The 21,893-nt window shown below is 38.0% G+C and overlaps 1 protein-coding gene across 1 annotated transcript; it reads right to left on the reverse strand.

The window, feature by feature from the left end:
* Positions 1 to 4,838: 4,838 nt before the first annotated feature.
* Positions 4,839 to 12,413, reverse strand: LOC134223469 (gustatory receptor 68a-like). Its single transcript, XM_062702612.1, has 7 exons — positions 12,278 to 12,413; positions 11,169 to 11,301; positions 11,013 to 11,102; positions 9,843 to 9,919; positions 9,617 to 9,685; positions 7,509 to 7,610; positions 4,839 to 5,092 (listed from the first exon to the last, which is right to left on the reverse strand). The coding sequence occupies exons 2-7, from the start codon at positions 11,206 to 11,208 to the stop codon at positions 5,039 to 5,041; spliced, it is 432 nt and encodes a 143-aa protein (XP_062558596.1). The 5' UTR covers positions 11,209 to 11,301; positions 12,278 to 12,413; the 3' UTR covers positions 4,839 to 5,038.
* Between the last annotated feature and the right edge of the window lie 9,480 nt (positions 12,414 to 21,893).

Raw genomic sequence — 21,893 nt, forward strand, 5'->3', positions numbered from 1 at the left:
CATTTTCGGCTGATACAGATGTGGTCAATTTGATTATCAGCATATTCATCATGTGACTTTGTCCAGGTATGCATGGGAAAAGAGCGATGTTCAAACAGTTCACCTTTTACGCTAATTTCTCCGAGATCATCTCATAGTCTGTGTTGTCGGAGCCGATTTTCGAATTGAAATCGTTTATGTAGATCCTGATGTCAACCTTTGGCGCATAACATTGGATTATCATGAAGGTGTTAACCCGTGTTGTAAATCTGGCCATGATTATTCTCCCATTAAGTAATTGTCTCCCACTTGATGAGTGCTGGGAAGCGTTATTATCTCGAATACCAAAATATAGCAATACCTGCACTTGATGGTAGTTTGTTTTCTCCAAAATTCGGCCAATGGCCTTACTCAGTCCCAAGATTTCGATGTTCATGCGCCGCGTCTCGCTGGCGAGTTGTGCCAATTTATCTTGTTAAACCAACGTTAGAACATTCTGTATTATAAGTCGTTTCCTTTGTTTCATGTCAACAATTTGGTTGTTTTTGGGAACATGAGGTTGTTGGCGTAATCTTATCTGAGCCTAACCACCTTGATCGAGCTGCCATCTCAGTTATAGCTTCCAGTGAAGAGCATTACCTATTCAACTGAATATAGAGTATAGACACTGTTTAAGTAGCAGCTCCTTTGTGATCAGACGTGGGTCTAGTGCGCTTTGAGTGCCACTCGGTCGCTTTGGTAGGGCCTTCTTGAGGACACATGCAGCTTTTTATATAAGTTTAACAGAGCTCACCACATACTAGCAGGTCCCGCCAGGTTACACCCTCGCACTCCAGCTAATTTAAAAGGGCAGGCTACACTACCAGCAAAGTACGCGACTCTTAACTGATGGTCGTTTGTCATCGGCAGACCCGTGAAAGTGTGAGTATTCGAACTTGTGGATACCAGAGCAATGTTAGACCTACCTGGATGTCCACCATTTTGTAGTCCTTCATTCATTGGCATTCATTTAACAAATTTTCCGATAACTGTTTTAGTAGATAGCTATTAATTTATAATGTACTAGTCGACCCGGCAGACGTTGTCCTGCATAGTAGGCGAAAATGCGCGTTGTGAACTGCCCATGCGAAGTATTCATACGATGCTTAATTTTAGTTTTTCACGATTTACTCAACTTTACTCGTAATTTTCGCATTAGGAAATATCATATAAACCCGTCGGAAACTATAACGAATGTTTCTGCTGAAGAAATGAAAAAAATCCATCCAGCCGTTTTCGAGTTATGCGGATACGAACACAGACCATTTCATTTTTATATATAAGAAGAAGATGAAGACTTTGAATGATCCTAAACTTTGCCTAATATTGGATTGCTCTTAATCTGTTATATGAGGTGTCCACAAATCCACAATTTATGTCAAACGGATGTGAGACACACACAATCATTGCCAATGGATCATTGAGTCCTGAAAAACAGTTGAGTACTTACCAAGATAAAGCCACCCATTACTGTTAAATCCTTTTTGTCCGTTTATGCACCAAAAACTTGTAACTATAAGGAACACAAACAATTTTGATATTGTTGTGACCGTTGACCAACTGAACATGCGATTTATTTTCTCGAAGCATTTCCAAATCGCCGTATAAGTCTGTTGTACTTTAATAACTGTTTCAGGGTAATTTAACTGGTGGTTGTCTAAATTTGCTTCATTGCTGATTGTATCAAACTGTTTTAATTCCGCATTAATAATGTTTAGTTTTTCGGTTACCAAATCTATGTAGAATATTTGCTGAAATATTTATCGAAGTATTAAACTTTTTTCAACATTTTATTTATTTATTTATTTATTTATTTCGTCAACCGACGTAGACTAGTACATATACAATATACATGTTTTATTTTATTTTCTTAATGCTATAAAAACGGTATTATAGTGTATAAAAATAAAAATAGTTTGGTTAAGTAGTGTTTAATTTTGGGATTTAATGTAAATTTAGATGTGTAGGTTTCGAATTGTGACAAAATATTTTTTTTAGGTTCTGCCGAGACATTGTAAAGTCAATAGTTTCGCAGTGTTGATTATAGATGGCCATCATCTGATTGAGAGGTCCGAATTTTGCATAATTTGTACGGTAGTGATTAATTAAAATGTATGTCGATGACGCAGTTGTCGAGATGGTGTGTAGAAATTTAATTTCGATAAAATGTTTGTTGAATCAATACGCTGCGAAACTATATCGTTAATAAATGAAACCATTGCAGTTTCACGACGCTCTTTCAAAGATTGAATGTTTATAAGCTTGCAGCGTGCCTCATATGATGGAAGTGGGAATGTTGTCCAACCTAATTTACGAAGAGCAAATAATAGGAATTGTTTTTGTACTGATTCTAATCTTTCTTCGTGTGCTATTGAAAATGGAGACCATACAATGCTGCAATATTCCAGTATCGACCTTACATAAGCAATATATAATGTTTTAATTGTGTATGGGTCATGAAAGTTATAGCAGAAACGTTTTATAAAACCCATCATATTATTTGCTTTATGAATAATGGTGTTGTAATGGTCGATGAACGTTAGTTTGGAGTCTAAGATAATTCCTAAATCCCTAACTCTATCGCATTTCTCTACAACCTGGTTTCCTAATGTAATTGAGAGATTTGATGCTGTTCTTTTTCTGCTGAATGATATAAGGTTACATTTTTTACATTCAGTTGCAATAGGCTTTTATTGCACCATTCGTAGAATGTGCATATTTCGTTCTGGAATATGTTGAGGTCATTTTTATTCCCTATTTCCAAAAAGAGCTTCATGTCATCTGCATAGATTAACACTTTAAGTTTGTCAAGAATGAAGGAAATGTCGTTTACATATATTATGAATAATAGAGGCCCTAAATGAGAGCCCTGGGGACACCGGAAGTGGCTTGAATGGGTTTTGATCTATTGCTGTTAAATTTTATAATCAATTGGCGATCAGTTAAGTAAGATTCAAGCCATTTGAGTAGTCCCGGCTCAATTCCAGTTTTTTCAATTTGAATAGAAGCATGGGTATATCTATGTGATCAAATGCTTTACTGAAGTCAGTATAAAGAGCTTCTACATGGTTTCCTTTATCCATTGCATTCAGGGTATAGTCAACAAATTCAAGAAGATTAGTTGAGCTTGAACGCCCTTTAAAGAAGCCATGCTGTGCGTCTGTTATTCGGTTTTTACTTGTTTGAATAATTTTTCGTTTACTATGGCCTCAAAAAGTTTTGGAATGCAAGAGATAATGGCTATTCCACGATAATTACGTATGTCTGATTTTTTTCCAGATTTGAAAATGGGTATCAAAAATGAGTTTTTCCATATATTTGGGAATTTTCCTGATTCTAGTGACAAATTAAATAGCCAAAATAATGGACTGGTTAGTTCCACTGCTAGGGTTTTCATAAATATAGGAGGGATTCCATCAGGACCAGGACCTTTTGAAGCATCTAAACTACGTAGGGCCTGCAATATGTCATGGACATGAAGTTGATTCACTCCAATATCATTTGAAAAGTCTGGAAAAAATGCAAAATAGTCGCGGTCACGATCATTTTCAGAAAATGTAGAATAGGTTTCCTGGAAAAAATCTGCAAAAAGATTACAGTTCTTTTCCGAGCTATCTCCCGCGTTTTCGTCAAGATGCATAATTGATGGAAAGTTATTAGATTTCAGTTTTGTTTTTACGTAATCAAAGAAGTTCTTAGGACAGGACTTTATTTCGCTCTCAGTTTTTGAATTGTAATCTTCCAATGCGTTACTGATAGCGTAATTCAATTGATCGCATACGTCCAAGTAATATACTAAATTTTCATTACTGTTATGACTTTTGTAAATTTTGTGTGCTTTTTGCTTGCGATTTCTTAAATTCTTGATTTGCCGGTTATACCAAATTGGGTCTTTATTATTGTTATGACGTCGTTTTCGTTTTAGTGGAGTTTCTTGTGAGATTATGTCAGATAATAATCTGCAAAAATGTTAACAGATGCTTCGACATTTTCTTCATTTCTTAAAACTATTTGCCAGTTTACACTTCTTAACCTATCTCGAATATTTTCATAGTTCGCTAAATTATATTCAAAGACATCCTCATACTCACAATCGTTGGGTCTTTGTTGCTCATGAATGAATAACGAGTATTCGATTGCAGTGTGGAACGCTTCATTTTTCCACAATGGATTGATAGATTCTGTTACACAGAAATCTTCATAGATATTTGTCAGCAAGAGGTCCAAATAGCAATTTTGATTGTTTTTTATATGATTAATTTGGTTCAATCCTAAACTTGCAGACTTGTCAAAAATTAATTGCAAAGTTTCGTTATCCCCAACGACTGGCAGTAGGATACACTCACATAACATAGGTTACTCACCATCATCAATCTTACTTTAAGTAGCCACATGACTGGAAAAAATGTGATTGCTCTCTGTATTGCTATTATTTTGTCTTGTTTTTGGACTATTTCGCAAATGTTTATGCATATCCAAATCACAACTAGAAATATAAGTTTCAGCAATGTGCGCTGTTTAATTTTGTGATTACTACATTGAGTCGTGTACTTTTTGCGAATAATAAAGTCAACAATGTCGATTTCATTAATTAGTGCCATGTGGATGCGCCGACATAATAAACTTTCAATCAAGGCACAACACGTATCGGCAGTTAGTAGGATCAATATGCACCATTCGGAAAATTTTATTACCAAGCCGTTCCAATTACATACCAGACTATTTACGTAGAAATTATAGACGCAAATCGAATTAGTTAATAAGAAAATCGTCATCCATAGTAGGATTTTCACGAGACGTTCTTTCACATGAGTCGCTTGTCTATCTACAGAAAATGGTACAAGTCCAGCAGTTGAAAACAAAAGAAACAAGCTAGAATAGTTATGAACAAAGTGCCTATCCATGATATGCTCAGTAGAGGCTTTCGACTTAGTTTGCCATCATGTTTGTGGTTGTGGATTTTGCTTGTGATTGCATAAATATTTGATAATAATGTGCTGTCCTTCTATGAGTAATTTGCTTAAACACCAAACTGCATTAGGATAATGAGATAAGTAGTAACGGCTCCAATCATCTGAAAAAGATTGAAAAAAACATGAGTTAAGGTTTGTGTAACTCTATGTATAACATCGAGAAAAAGTATAATAAGCTGTACATAGTTCGTTTTTTTAAATTCCGTCGGCCTACACGTCATACCTTTTAACAAATGTGCTGGGACAAACGGCTAAAATTTTCAAATTTCTATCGGAGAAAATGCAAGACCATACATTTTTCGTCTTAGAAAATACAATTGGGGCCCACTAAGATCGAAACTTAACACCGCTAGGGTGGAAGGCAGGCAAGCTTTTCACGTAACTACACAGAGTTGTCCTATACTTTTTGCATAAAAAAATAAGTGAATTTTTCAAAAAACAACCAAGAAGTCATTAGCAATGTACAACGTAAAAATAATTTTCAATGCAAAAATTAAAATTTATAATGGAAATATACAAATTATTTATAAATCAGGGCTGGTAGCGGTCAATGCCGCTCAAAATAGTGACTTTAGTGACCAACACTGGTGAAAAAAGGGACCAAATAGTGACTTTAAACTTCAGAAATAGTGACCAAATAGTGACTTTTAATTTTATTTGCAGTGACAAAAACTGACTTTTATATGAAGTTATAATAAGGCCTTTACAATTAATTTTCAAAAATGATGTCTCCCTCTAATATCTTTTGGCCGAAAATTTCAATTTGAAGAAGCAATAAATTCCACAAAAAATTATGAATTGCAAAACATTATTCAACAAAACTGATGAAAAGAAAATTGTATTCCTATATAGTGGAATGTCTTCACTTGTCCTGAATTATTTAATTCCGTAACTTTGCAATCTTTACAAGTATACGTACTTCGACCTCAACAGTAATGACGTATATGTCTTTCAAGTCGAGTCAAGTATGAGACACTGATCAAATTTTACAAAGTGATGCATTCTTTTTTAAATTTATTTTTGTATTTTCCGCTCCAGTGGTGAACAACACAACTTTGAGGCAAGTTATACATATTAAGGCGCAATAATTTTTGGGGTTCGAACTTATTCGGAAAATCTTGTGTGTGAAAATGGCACTTTCAATGATATAAATTCATTTAAATAATTTTTTGACATAGATTCAATTGGCTCATAAAGTTTATAAATCTGAAAACCAGAACCATTTCGGAATCTGAAAAAATTGTTTAGGATTTCATAAAGCCTCAACAAGAAATTGAACATACAAGATGAGCCGGCCAAGGGCCGGAAGTCTCGTTAACATTGACAATAATAAAAGTTCGATCAACCAACCGGTGAGTCAGTCAAACTCAAAATAATAAAAATCTTTTAAAATTAACGATTTTTCTTGATGGAATATCCAAAGTTTATGCAGCTTGGGATGTCTAAATTGTCAGGAAATGTATCTAAAATTGTGTATATAGTATATAGGATTCAGATGAAAATATCAGAATTTTATTGAAAAGATGAATCTGAGTACTCAACAGTTCAATTGATAATGTGTAGAGTTTAATAGTTTTTCAAAAAGGTTAAATAAGCAGTGTCTGCTATTAGCATTTTGAATATATTTAGATTCTCAATCATAATCTGTGACACAAAATCCCTTCAATCAAACGCTGTTGTCAATTTAATAAGAACACCGATATTTGTATCGAATTTGAAGTCACTAAGAAGTTGCGAACAGATTTTAAGCCAAAAAGTACTAAGTGGTATTTTTTTTATAAATCTTTAAGAAAAAGTGACTTTAGTGACTTGAGGACGAAAAAAGAGACTTTTTATTGACTGACCCGAAAAAAGTGACCAAGTCACTAAAAAGTGACCCACTACCAGGCCTGATAAATAAAAATAGGTTAGGATTATATAACTGCGAAATTGTCTATGAATTAGATAAAACATTTTAATGAAAAAAAAAAATCCACAAAAAGTTGATTAACTATTATATGTAACTAGCAGACCCGACGAAGTTCGTTTCGCCTAAAATTGATATAGTTTTCTTTATTCTCTAATTAGTCCCTTGCCAAAGGGGGAGGGGTCTGAAGCCATCTTAAAAACCTTCCCCGGCCCCAAAAACCTCTACATACACATTTTCACGCCGATCGGTTCAGTAGTTTCGGAGTCTATAAGGTTCAGACAGACAGAAATTCATTTTTATGTAGGGGAACTGTACCGGTTTTGGCCATTTTGGCCAATTTTGCAAATAACTTCAAAAATAAAGCAATTCGCAAGGGTTTTATTAGTTCCAACAAGAGATATATCCCTCACGCTTCAACACTGCTTTCAACTGATCGATTATTTTGGAAAAATATGTATTTTTCAAGGTTGGCCAAATTAGGCACTAAGTTGTCCAAAACCGGTGCACAGCCTATTCTGACTATCACGGGATAAGCCCTGCTTGCTTGTCACGATTGGTTCTCATTCTCGTTGATATACGTTTGTCCGATTTTCGTCATATGTAATTACCAAATTCAGCAACTTCAAATCGATGTCAAAAAAGTAGTGTGTGTGAAAAACCAGCTTTTGATGCATCAGCTGATGAGACAGCATCTCAAGATCAATGGTTGTCTAAAAAAGAATAAAGCATAAAGACAGAATATTCTATATTATTCGTTCGTAATGGACAAAGCTGGAAATTTATTATTTGAATTTGATTTTTGAATAATGCACTGTAGCCTTTTAGTACACTTAATTATACGCGCGCTGGATCAACTAATAGAGTAGAGTGGGGCAAGAGTGCGCGTGGGGTAAGAGTACGTTTTCGATTTTTTGAAGTAATAAAAAAAGATAAACTAGCAGTACTGCATCAGTTTGACAGGTGTTCTGGCCAACTGTTATCATGTGTGATTGTGAACGATTTGAATAAACAACAAGGGAGATATGGAGTTAGATAACTTTTTGGTCATTTTGCTAAAAAAATTGGATTTCCGCAACTAGTATTTCATTACCATATATACGTTTAATCAGGTGAACATTATACCATTTCGATAACCTATTGTATAGAGTACTTTATGGTACAGAACACCAATCCAGTTGGTTTTCCAAGAAGTCAAAACCATTACTTGAATAATTTTTGGGACTGTGGGGTAAAAGTACGCACGAACCAGTAGGGCAAGAGTACGCATATGAATCTTCAAGTTGATGTCAAACCCGTATCTCCGGCCGAAATAAGACTTCTTCCAAAGCGTAAAGATCCACAGCTAAGAAAAAAGGGACAGAATTCGAAATTATCACAAGTTTTTAGGATAAGTTGAAGTAATTCGGTGTTAGAAAGGACTTAGCGAACAAAGCACTGAAGCGAAGTAATGAAATTGTATTAGGACTTGTTGTGCACCTAAACATAGTACAAAAATACAATTTCATCTAAATGGTAATATCATTTAAACAAAAGAAACATTCATAAATTACGCAACGTTTAGCTGGGAGGGGTTGCGAGATGTATGAAGATCCATATAATTTTTAGAGGATTCATACAAACAGTGTAAGATAAGGGGGAGGGGTGATGAAATAGCCAAATTTTACGTTACGTGATTGGTGGACTTTCTTTAAGGAAAATGCCTTTCTATACGCCACGCGAAACCTGATATATATTATTACCTCTGTAGTTTTTTTGTATATATAGAAAACACTGGTTTTTCGTATGAAAGTGCACATTTTTAGGACCCCCTCCCCCTTTATGAGTTACGTAATCTTTAAACATGCCCTAATATATGCTCATTAAACATCAATTAAATGTTATTAACTCTTATTTGTGTTAATACATACTTAAAGCACATGATTGGATAAATGTGTACTCTTACCGCACCCGATGCGTACTTTTACCCCACCGGTGGGGTAAGAGTGCGTTTTTCACTTGTCTTGCAATAAGGGTTCTACTAAAACGAATCTCAATAATTTCAATATTTTTTCCACTGGGTAACATAAAGGACGAGTATATGAATCATCGACACTGATTTGATATGCAGAAGCTTGCTTCATAAGGGCCACATGATCGATTGAAAACTAAGTGCGTACTCTTGCCCCACTCTACTCTAAATATTTGAATTAATCGGTAAATCAGTGTATACTACGTTGAAAACAAAGCAGTGCCCATACTTCGCGTTATATCACTCGATATACACTGATGCACATAGGTATTCGTCATATTTCCATAGTCTTCTTCTTCTTCTTATTGGTATTACATCCCCACACTGGGACAGAGCCGCCTCGCAGCTTAGTGTTAATTAGGCACTTCCACAGTTATTAACTGCGAGGTTTCTAAGCCAAGTTACCAGTTTTGCATTCGTATATTATGAGGCTAACATGATGATACTTTTATGCCCAGGGAAGTCGAGACAATTTCCTATTCGAAAATTGTCTAGACCGGCACCAGGAATCGAACCCAGCCACCCTCAGCATGATCTTGGTTTGTAGTCGCGCGTCTTACCGCACGGCTAAGGAGGGCTCCATATTTCCATAGTACTTTCTATGAAAAATGACGAATACTTTTGTCCATCAGTGTAGAGTAATTTGACGTCAATTTCGTACATCTAATTTTCATTAGTTATCAATTTTCACTATGATATAAATATTACCTCTTGTTGCATTACAAATTTAGTTGTTTGGTTGCTCAATTTATGGATTCTATGTGACAAGTTATTGTTCTGAAATGGCCAAAAAATATAAATATAATAGAACAATTTAACCATATTTGTGTGTCTAGTGTCGACACGTGTAAACCCTACCCTGGGTTCGTGACGATTGTTTGTTTTTATTTAAAAAATGTGCAATAAAAAGAAAGCCTACAAAAGGTACACTTACCTCACGGGTGATCTCGCTGCATGCTTTTGTAATTTGTAACATGTATGTTGTGTTGGTGAAGATAATTGCTACGGGATCTGATGTAAATAATTATTAATAATATTGTTATAATCATAGTGGACAATTGAATGAAAGATAAGCACATCTGGCGTATGATCTGTGGTTTCTTTCCTTATGCGAAGCACACGTTGAATTGTACAATTGCTTGGGACAATACTTCTATAGGAAGGAACGTGAGTAGGGAGTTCACGTGTTCTATTAAAATAATTCCTTTCCATGGATCTCATCATTTGCCGAAGTGAATCCGGATGAAATATTGTAGGGTGCTGTCAATACGATACACCGCGCGGCTGTTGTAATGTTTCCAAAAGCGCATTTGCACAAGATTCCACGCGGCGTTTCCCATTCGTTCCCAAGGAACCCGAACCCGAAAGGAACAACCGCACCCCAGGAAACGCCGCACTGTTATCTCCCCATTAGAATCGAGTATAAGGGCAGCAAAAAACCCGGTGCGTCGTTTCCTCTGAGGAGCGCCGCGTGTACTTTTGGGAAAATACGTTAATAATCCTTCTAGCTTACGCAATACCCTATTCCAAGGCCGTCATGGAGATGCAGAGGGGTTCTCGGTCTCTAGTAGCAACAAGATACAAATGACCAATTCCTTCCTGTTCTATACTCAGCTTTCGTTAGAGTGTTGTCTCAATTACTCAATATTGTAATAGTTTTATAGTAAGGAGCAGGTAACTCAACCCAAACTAACCTCCTTTCGATCTCTTTCCTGACTGACCGTCGACCGATGCAGATGCACGAAAAGAATAGTAGTTTCACAAATTTGTAACCAGGAATCTGATATGAATTTAGTCTCGTGTGTGTCTCCCCATACTATACTTTCTTCCCTATATGTATTTGAGGACAAGCCTCCCGGAATCCAAAATTAAATTCACTCATATTTTCAAGAGCACACCCCTTAATACGGAAGCAACGCAGCAAAGCTGAAATGCAAAGATGACAGTTCCGAGGTGAGGCTCGTGTTTAAGGACGTGGCTGGCACCGTTTTGAACTGAGAATGAGCTTTCAAAACGTGTACATTGAGAAAATAGATCCAATGCGCCATTTACTTGGTTCTCTATGAGATTTCGCAAGCAGTAGAGTTAGTATGCTTTATCTTACACAGCATTTTGGGCCAACATTTTGCGCTTCCTTCGGAGAGGTTTACGAAGACATACAATGTGTAACAAGTAAGAATGTAGAAACAATATGCTGCGAAGTATAGAAAAAAATGTAAGTAAAACTGAATATTATTCTTATCATATTGAGATAACTTACCGAATGAAGTAATGTGTGAATAGCCAAAGGTCTCATTCATACATTCAATAATTTGATAACATTTTGTATGAACTATCGAGAAGAAGTTAACTTCAGTTTTCCAATACTTTAACGGCTTTGTCAACTTTTGTTCCTGTAAATATTAAAGCCCCCAAAAATTATTTTTTTTTCAAATTGTTTTTTCATATCGTCTGCCTTTACGTTATTTGACGTTAGCTGGTTTAGTTTAAACAATGAGTTTAAACGATGGACTCGACGGTGCAGCTCCTTCAGCAAACTTAGGAAAGTGATGTTACCATTTACCATAACCAGTGTACAAAAAAAGCGATGCAAGCTACAATAAACACTTTCACAAAAATCGATGGATATCATAGAAATAGTTTGCAGCACAATACTGATTAAAACCGAAATAGCTGCTTTTATACTAAGGTTGCGATATAACGCATCATAATCAAACGTAGTTTTCAGCCGATGATAAAATTCGGAGTCTATTTGATCAAGGTAATGTAGAATATGATTATCTTGATTGTTCAACGAAATCAGAAGGGATTGGAGATGAAAGCTCAATGCAACCATTTCTAAGGCGAAAATTGATACCGTGTCTATTATTCCATTCATTACAGATTTCTGAAGGATCTCTGTAAAAGTATCAGCGAAACACTTAATGCATATAATTAAATTGACTGTCACGCATCCCATTAAGTATAGTAGGTACAGCTTCTTATGATGGTCGTATTTTAAAAGATTGGATGTTCCTAAAAACTGCTGAATTTTTAACGCCGGATTGAATGCACTTATTAAAGGGTATTCGTTGGACATACTTCTTAATAGTACGAATCGCAAACTCGAACTGTAGATAAATTTTGTTCTGAACTGAAGTAGATTGTGTTAACTGATAACCATTAGCTATATTTTTGTGATTTATTAGGAATCGTTCTCTATATTAATTGAGGCGATTTAAGCAGAATAATTGATTGAATATATCTCAGTCGATTTTTTTTTGAGCGCACATGGTCATGGCTCAAATTGCTCTCAATATCTATGATCTATCTGCGTCACAATGCTTGAGATTATTTTTCTATTACATGGGTTACTATGAAATCGATTACCTCGAGCCTTTTCTGATTGACTATTAAATTGGTTTTAGTGTCTGGCTCTTCCACCCTTCAAACAAAGGTGTCAAATTACTGGACTGCGCATAATCACAGAACGTGTTTTCAGGTGAGCAAATTGTTATTAAATTTGTGAAAAATTGTTCACAGATCTTTGTTGGACTCGAGTCACACGCCCTCTAATAGTTAAATCTTTTGAGCAACGGGTTGTTAAGAATGTTGACCGTACGAAAAATCGGTTATTATAGTTCGTAGACCGTAAACCTCATTTATTAAGGTCAAAGTAATTGTTTTATCATAAATATGTATTGTTCGAAGAACTTAGCGTTAATGGGCTACGATATCAATTATGTCCATGTTGAATTTGTAACTGTACGAAAAACGGTAAATAATTATGCGGGAAGGCTGGACATTATAATAATTCATTCTAGCTCTTAAATCTGTCGGGGAATACTTCTGGAGGATGTTAACCTTAGTAAGATGTTGGGGTCAATATGACCCAAAACGAAACTTCGAAGTAGAATAACTTTTTACCTGATAATCCGATCGTTCTGAAATTTCTTGACTTTTAATATTTTGTGGAAATGAAGCATCTGACATGAAAAAAGTATTTTAAGGTGCAACAGGAACGACCCCACAAAAAAAGTTACGAATAAGATATTAGGGTCATATTGACCCAGAAATGTAAATGCTTATAAAACAGTCAAATTATAACCGAATTACAAAGTTTATATACCGTTCGAAAGATAAACTTATCAATTTTGTGGCTATGTGGTGATATGCTGGTTCTGGAGACAATGGCCACCGGGAAACGACTTCCACGGGGACCTTGTCGGTCATATAAGGGGAGCAGAAAAATCACTCCATATATGCCATTCGATCGCCAATTCTTCATAGTTTCTCTTAAAACGGTAATGTATGGTCCATGAGAGGGCTTCCGACGAAAGTGGCCACTCCTGGTACATGCTAGGTGCCCCCGGGGAACCCGTAGGAGGGGACGTTTCCGTTTTAGCACCAAAGTATGGCGTGCGGCGGCTCTTTCGTCATGATTTTCCACAAAATAGGTGATTATGCGCTTGAAATCGATAATTAACCACATTGGCCACTCTTGGAGCCTATAAGGTGCCCCCGGGGAACTCGTAAAAGAGGACATTTTCGGTTTTAACACCAAAATATGCCGTGCGGCGGCTCTTTCGTCATGATTTTCCACCAAACAGATGGTTATGCGTTTGAAATCGATAAGTGACCACATTGGCCACTCCTGGTACAAGCAAGGTGCCCCCGGGGAACCCGCAGGACTGGACATATCCGTTTTAGCACCACAATATGCCGTGCGGCGACTTTTTCGTCATGATTTTCCACCAAACAGATGGCTATGCGCTTGAAATCGATAAATTGCCACATTGGCCACTCCTGGTACATGCAAGGTGCCCCCGGGGAACCCGTAGGAGAGGACATTTCCGTTTTAGCACGAAAATATGCCGTGCGGCGGCTCTTTCGTCATGATTTTCCACAAAATAGATGATTATGCGCTCGAAATCGATAAGTGACCACATTGGCCACTCTTGCAGCCTATGAGGTGCACCCACCAAACAGATGGTCGTGCGCTCGAAATCGATAAGTGACCACATTGGCTACATTTGGAACCTATGAGGTTCCCTCGGAGAACACGTAGAAGATGACATTTCCATTTTTACACCAACATATAGACCTCCGGGGAACCCGTAGAAGGGGACATTTCCATTTTTACACCAATATAAGCCGTGCGGCGGCTCTTTCGGTGTTTTCCCACCAAACAGATGGTCGTGCGCTCGAAATGGATAAGTGATCACATTGGTTACATTTGAAACCTATGAGGTTCCCTGGGAGAACACGTAGAAGTGACATTTCCATTTTTACACCAACATATGTCATGCGGCGGCTCTTTCGTCGTGATGTTCCTCCAAATAGGTGCCCTAGAAATCGATTATTGACATATTGTCCACCCTTAGAACCTATGAGGTGCCCGCGGGAGCCCGTAGAAGAGTACATTTCCATTTTTACACCAAAATATGCCGTGCGGTGGCACTTTCTTTGTTATTTTCTACCAAACAGATGGTCATGTGCTTGGAGTTGATTAGTGATATTGTCTACTCTTGGAACCTTTGAGGTGCCCTGCGAACCCGTAGGAGAGGACATTTTCATGGTTATATCAAATGTACTGTGCCGCTTGCGGCAGCTTTATCTCCATGTTTTCCAACATATAGATGGTTATGCGTTTGAAATCGATTTAGATCACATTGTCTACCCTGGTCACAAGTCTTCAAAAAGTTGGTTATGCGCTTGAAATTGTTCTTTATTTGAAATTGAGTACTGAGTCAAATAAAAAAAATAGTTTCTGGTTTACTGTGATGGTTCCTTCGAACAGCTCTCCAAGGATTTTCTATTCCACATCTCGATATTACCATTAGTCGATGGTCCCTTCAATATCGACTCATAGAAGTTTGAGGTTTTCACCGATCGCCGTGGACAATGACATGAAAACGCAACATTTCTGTGAGACTCCTGCGGGTACCTTGTAGGTTGTAGATATTAAGTTTAGAATGAATGACCGATTTGATAGAAAAAAAAACAAGATTAATCTACCTAGTGGTGATGGTGCCTTTATCGTTCGTTCAAAAGGGTTGAGAATTATATAAGAAAAGTTTATTATAACACTAATAGGTAGATAGCAGTCTTCAAAGAGCATCCTCTTTCGACAATGATTCGCAAAAGCATGCGTTAAAAAATGATTTAAATTTGGATAAACTTACATCCTCGCTTTTAATTGCTCATTTGCACACTTGATTGGAAATATCGCATCATTGATTCAAATCATTTCAGGCGATGATCTACCGAGTACTGAAAGGTGGCTCTGTGGTTATATGGCTAGTGGTGTCATATTCAATTGTGCCAATCTCTTGAGTGAGAGTTTGATTCTCTCGTCGAACTTTATCGTTTTTTATACTTTATTATATGGATTTGATTCGAGTGTTAGGACACACATGGTGTCGAATGCGAACTACATGTTTATTTTGACGAAAAAAAAACTTCTAGCTGACAGCAGCAGCGAAAAATGTAGACCACAACCTTACGAGCACCAAATCTATAGAGCTCATCGTAATGAAACTGGCGATTCTATCTGTTGCGTGAAACCTAATGCCATTTATTTTGAAACTTTCATCATGTAAGAATTGTGGTTGGGAATTGACAAAATGGAAAACCTGGAATGGAATGAAATTATGTTTGACTGGTTTGAAATGCTAGTTGGCACCCGATGTACTAAATATGTTCATATTCGGGAAAACATCGGAAGCACCAGCAGCACATTTGGAAAAGTCATATAATGTAAAACAAGTCGGGCAATTATTTTCTCAACAGAATTCATTGAAGTTTTGGTCTTCGAACCTCTCGCTTTATTTCGAATGTAATTTCCTATTACAGAAGCAAAATATGACACAATATCCAGTTGCTAACAACAATCGTCTTCGCGACGTAACAACGAGGTGGAAAGCAAACCGGTTACTAATAGTACGCGCCACGTGTTTGCCTTTGCCTAAAATCCAATGAAAGGATTCAAATCAATGATGTAGTATTTTCCAAAATGATGCAAGTGCATCAAAGCAATGATCACTTGACAAGTAGGGAGCATTCATTCTCCTGCTCCTTGGATTTTGTATCAATGCAACGAATTGCAAAGGAACTTTTGAAGACTGGTAGATAGCTCTTATTTTTCATATTTATTTATTTGCATTCTAAAATTTCCTGCTGAACGCAACTTATTGCAAGCCAATCGGATGAGCATAAGTGCCAGAAAAGTGATTTTCCCATGCAGGTGCTGAAATTAGTATTTTGGCCATAGCTTCGGAGCCCATAGCCCGATCTGGCCAATTTTCAATAGGAAACAATAGGGCAGGATTTTGCGTCGAATGCTATTTAATGCGAGCAAATCGGTTGAGGAAAGTTCCTAAAAAGAGAGTCAGATTTTGTGTGCACAGATACTTTCAATGGATTCTTCGCGGCACTCCACAATTACCGAAACTGGGCCTGGGGTTCCCCCGGGTTGATATTAGATTTCAAGAGCATAACCAACTATTTGATGGAAAATTATAGTGGAAGAGCCACTACACGGCATGTCTTGGAATAAAAATAAAAATATCTCCTTGTACAGGTTCCCCGGAAGCACCTCATAGGTTTCTAAAGTGGCCAATGTGGTCGCTAATCGATTTTAAGTGAGTGAGAGTAAGCACGGAAATGTCCTCTCCTATGAGCTCCACGGCGGTACTTCATAGGTTCCAAAATGGAAAATGTGGTCACTTTTTCATTTCGGTATAAAAACGGAAATGTCACCATCACCATCACCATCTATTCTGTGGAAAATCATGGCGAAAGAGCCACCGCACAGCATATTTTGTTGCTTAATACGAAAATGTCCCTTTCTACGGGTTCCCCGGGGGTACCTCATAGGTTCCAAGAGTGGCCAATGTGGTCAATTATCGATTTCGAGCTGAATAACCATCTCTTTGATAAGAAAACACACCGAGAGAGTCACCGCACGGCATATTTCGGTGTTAAAACGAAAATGTCCTATTCTACGGGTTCCCTGGCGGCCCCTCATAGGTTCGAGGCGTTGTCAATGTGGTCACTTATTGATTTCAAGCGCATCATCTATTTTGTGGAAAATCATGACGAAAGAGCCGCCGCACGGCATACTTTGGTGTTAAAACGGAAATGTCGCCTCCTGCGGGTTCCCTGGGGGCCCCTGACAGATTCCAAGAGTGGCCAATGTGGTCACTTATCGATTTCACTGGCATAATCATCTATTTTGTGGCAAATTATGACGAAAGAGCTGCCGCACGACATATGTTGGTGTTAAAACGGAAATGTCCTCTTTTACGGGTTCCCCGGGGGCACCTCATAGGCTCCAGGAGTAGCCAATGTGGTCACTTAGCGATTTCGAGCTGAATAACCATCTCTTTGAGAAAACACACCGAAAGAGTCGCCGCACGGCATATTTCGGTGTTAAAACGGAAATGTTCCATTCTACGGCTTCCCTGGGGGCCCCTCATAGGTCCCAACCGTTGCCAATGTGATCACTTATCGATTTCAAGCGCATAATCATCTATTTTGTGGAAAATCACGACGAAAGAGCCGCCGCACGGCATATTTTGGCGCTAAAACGGAAATGTCCCCACTTACGAGTTCCCCGAGGGCACCTCATAGGCTCCAAGAGTGGCCAATGTGGTCAATTATCGATTTCGAGCGCATAATCATCTATTTTGTGGAAAATCATTACGAAAGAGCTGTCGCACGACATATTTTGGTGTTAAAACGGAAATGTCCCCTCTTACGGGTTTCCCGAGGGCACCTCAAAGGTTCCAAGAGTGGTCAATGTGGTCAGTTAGCGATTTCGAGCGCATTATCATCTATTTTGTGGAAAATCATGACGACAGAGCCGCCGCACGGCATATTTCGGTGCTAAAACGGAAATGTCCGCTCCTGCGGGTTCCCCAGGGGCACCCTGCATGTACCAGGAGTGGCCAATGTGGTCACTTATCGATTTCAAGCGCATAACCATCTGTTTGGTGGAAAATCATGACGAAAGAGCCGCCGCACGGTATATTTTGGTGCTAAAACGGAAATGTCCCCTCCTACGGGTTCCCCGGGGGCGCTTTGCATGTACCAGTAGTGGCCACTTTCGTCGGAAGCCCTCTCATGGACCATACATTACCGTTTTAAGACAATTTATGAAGAATTTGCGATCGAAAGGCATATATGGAGCGATTTTTATGCTCCCCTTATATGACCGACAAGGTCCCCGTGGAAGTTGTTTCCCGGTGGCCATTGTCTCCAGAACCAGCTTATCACCACATAGCCACAAAATTGATAAGTTTATGTTTCGAACGGTATATAAACTTTGTAATTCGGTTAAAATTTGACTGTTTTATAAGCATTTACATTTCTGGGTCAATATGACCCTAACATCTTATTCGTAAGTTTTTTCTAATATCCGAAGAAGGTTAAGGGAGGGAGGGACATCGCCTATAGACGAATCCAAGTAAAAATAAGAAGAAGACACACGACGGTGTTAACTTTGACAGATCCTACAGCACAGCATAGGGAGATCATTTCAAAATGCTTATAATAAATTCTAGACAAAATGTAATTAAAATCTGATTGATGTACGGTACGGAAAAAGTTCTAAATTACATATCTGGAAGCTTATCTCAATTTTTTGAATATTTTCCAAAAATGTATCTATCATACAGTTCGGAACTTTTTCCGTTTCATACATCAATCAGATTTTAATTACATTTTGTCTAGAATTTATTATAAGCATTTTAAAATGATCTCCCTATGCTGTGCTGTAGGATCTGTCAAAGTTAACACCGTCGTGTGTCTTCTTCTTATTTTTACTTGAATTCGTCTATGGGTGGCATGTGGCTGATGTGCTCGGGGCAGCAGTATGACGATAGCATTTTTGGGGCAGTTAGGATTGAGTTGAGTTTTAATATTTATGAAAATATCTAAATATTATTATATTTTGATAAGCAATAACAATGCTTTCCTCCATTTTATTCAATCATCTTTTAGTATCATAAGTGATCAGCACTCGTAATATTATTTAATGGCACACACGGTACACATTTTTTCAACGCGGGAGTCAGCCGGCTGACCCAAGTTCGATCAAAACTGTAAAACTTGGTTAAATTAAAACATAAATAAATAAAATAAGTTTGATTATTTTTATTTTTAGGCGTCACCCACCTTTTCTATTTTAGGTTTTAAAACTAAAACCAACGTAAATAATCATACTAAATAATCACAAACTACACATTCCTCTATCATGTCAATAAGCATAGGTTTTTTGTTTTTTGGCTATCACCGGAACCAGAAAACCAGGCTATAGACATCCCTATCTAACTCCCTTAGCCTAAAAATAGCCACCATGTCCCGGGCACAGTGTGCAGATAAACCGCTGTCAGTTGCATGAGATGTCAACAATCGTCAACAACACCAATGTTTGTATTGTCGCGCTTATCTTTTTCTAGAATGCTGCGGCGGTCTTACACTCGCAGGCTCGACTGCGAAGGTAAACGTCAAGATAGCCGCCGTGTTAAAAGATAGGCAGAATTTTCCCGCTCAAAACAAAACCACGTGCTTTTCACGAAATGACAACTGTGTTCGATTGTATTAGTGAGAGGCAACCGGAGTCACTGAGTACATGGAGAGTGTTTATCATGGCAAGTGCATACGGTGGGTGAGATTTTCATTGACTCTGTTATGTTTAGTGACCGTTGCGATTACCTGAGAAGCAACCAGCAGGAAACCACAGTATTCTATTTTATCTCGAGAAGCATAATAGCTTGATAATTAAAAATATCCACAACAATAAAAGAGCAGGATTTATTTTTAAATTCTGCTCAAGCTTTTCACGGTGAAATAAAAGACAAATTGTTGTTCTCCATGTAAGTAAAATCAAAATTGATCATTTAAATAAGTTTTGAATCAATTAAACTCATTAGTCATATTTAATGAATATTCCCGATTAAAGTTGAATATTGAAGAAAGCTGAATTTGGATGTTTTATGATGTTAAGCTTTTTTAGATTTGACGTACGTTGCTCGGCGTTGGTGTTGGTGTTGGCTATGCTAAACATGAGCTCTTAGCATAGGGGTGCAGAAAACAGACTAATGGGCCAAACAAAATGGATACGTTTGCGTGCGTTTTGACAGTTCTCCCATGGGAAAACTGTCAAAACGCACGCAAACGTATCCATTGTGTTTGGCCCATAACCGTTTCCCTTCGAATATATAACTCATCTCAAAAGTTTCCAAACAATAATAGACTCTATCATATCAATTCCAAACTGCATAAACCTCTATCGTGTTATAAACACAACCGTTACTCTTCCTACGAACAACAGTTACTGTTCTCTAATAAATAGGTTCCATAGCAGTCACTAGAGCCGGAAGCAGACAATACACCGCTTCAAACCCTCCTCCAAACAATTTTAATACCCGGAAACTGAACTGTTCGAACCCCTCATACGTAGAGGACGGGACGCTCGAGCCCACCAGTCAGTGAATGGAAAGGTCCGTTGTGATAAAGGGACTATCATTAAGCCCGGATAACTTGGGATAAGTCTTCTACGAGTCGAGTTCACATTGATTTTATTAGTATAGTACCATGAGTATAGTACCATGAATAATTTATCTAAGGCCCGTTTCTCACGTAGCGTCTTTTCAACACCACGTGCACGCAGCGGTCAAATAACGGAGGTGTGCATCGGTGCGGCGACCCTGCGTTACCACTTTTTTCCGATGCACACCTGCGTTTTTTTAACAGCGCCGAAAAGAAGCTACTCGCTTCTTAAATTAAATTTATAACTTTATATCTCTTATAACTGGGGAGGTTTTTCTTTCCTGTTTTTATAATTCAACATCCGCCATTACGCATTTGTGGTAGGTACCCCCTGAGACCAGCAAAGGTACCCCCAGGAGTACATGTACCCCAAGTTGAGAACCGCTGTCGTACAACATAGTTGTACCGAAAGGCTATCATTTCACTTCGAAAGCAAACTTTTTATAGAAGGCTCGTAGACCCATAGTGTTTTATACCAATCGACGCAGCTCGACAAACTGAACAAATGCTTGTCCGTCCGTTCGTGTGTGTGTATGTGTGTGCGAGTGTGCACAAAAGATGAAAAAAATTGTAACTAACTTTTCTTATAGTAATCCTTTACCGATTTTCTCACAACAAGTTGCATTTGAAAAGTGGCAAAGTCTTGTTGATCACTTTCAAAGTTTGATAACGATCGGTCATTGCGTTCAAAAATAATACACAAAATAGTGAACCAAACCGAAAAGGTTGGTGTTTCGGCTAAATGCGAGAAAGGCAGTACAGTCGCGATTCGCTGGTTGGGCTACAACCTCGACCCAACTAACGAATTCGAATACAGACATCACTTCATTTCATCGAGCTGAGTCGATCGGTATATAACACTATGGGTCTCCGGGCCTTCTATCAAAAGTTCTTTTTTTCGATAAACGTGTAGCCTTTCGTTACAACTTTGGCAAAAATATAATATATACCAAGTCAACACATGATAGTATATGATGTCACATAAGATGCTAAAGTGGAAGCCATATAGGTACTTCCCCTACAATATGTACGTATATCGCCTCCACTTTAGCATCTTATACGATTTTGTGTTGACTGGGTAAGTGGCCCTCCTTAGCCGTGCGGTAAGACGCGCAGCTACAAAGCAAGACCATGCTGAGGGTGGCTGGGTTCGATTCCCGGCGCCGGTCTAGGCAATTTTAGGATTGGAAATTGTCTCGATTTCCCTGGGCATAAAAGTATCATCGTGTTAGCCTCATGATATACGAATGCAAAAATGGTAACCTGGCTTAGAAACCTCGCAGTTAATAACTGTGGAATTGCTTAATGAACACTAAGCTGTGAGGCGGCTCTGTCCCAGTGAGGGGATGTAATGCCAATAAGAAGCTATCCAGCTTTTCGCGCACGGTAATGGCGGTTCTGTGGGTTCAAAAGTGTATTCGTCTCTGTACTTCTTTGACATCTGGCTTGG

Source organism: Armigeres subalbatus, chromosome 3 (assembly GCF_024139115.2).
Source record: "Armigeres subalbatus isolate Guangzhou_Male chromosome 3, GZ_Asu_2, whole genome shotgun sequence".
In the NCBI taxonomy this organism is placed as follows: domain Eukaryota; kingdom Metazoa; phylum Arthropoda; class Insecta; order Diptera; family Culicidae; genus Armigeres; species Armigeres subalbatus.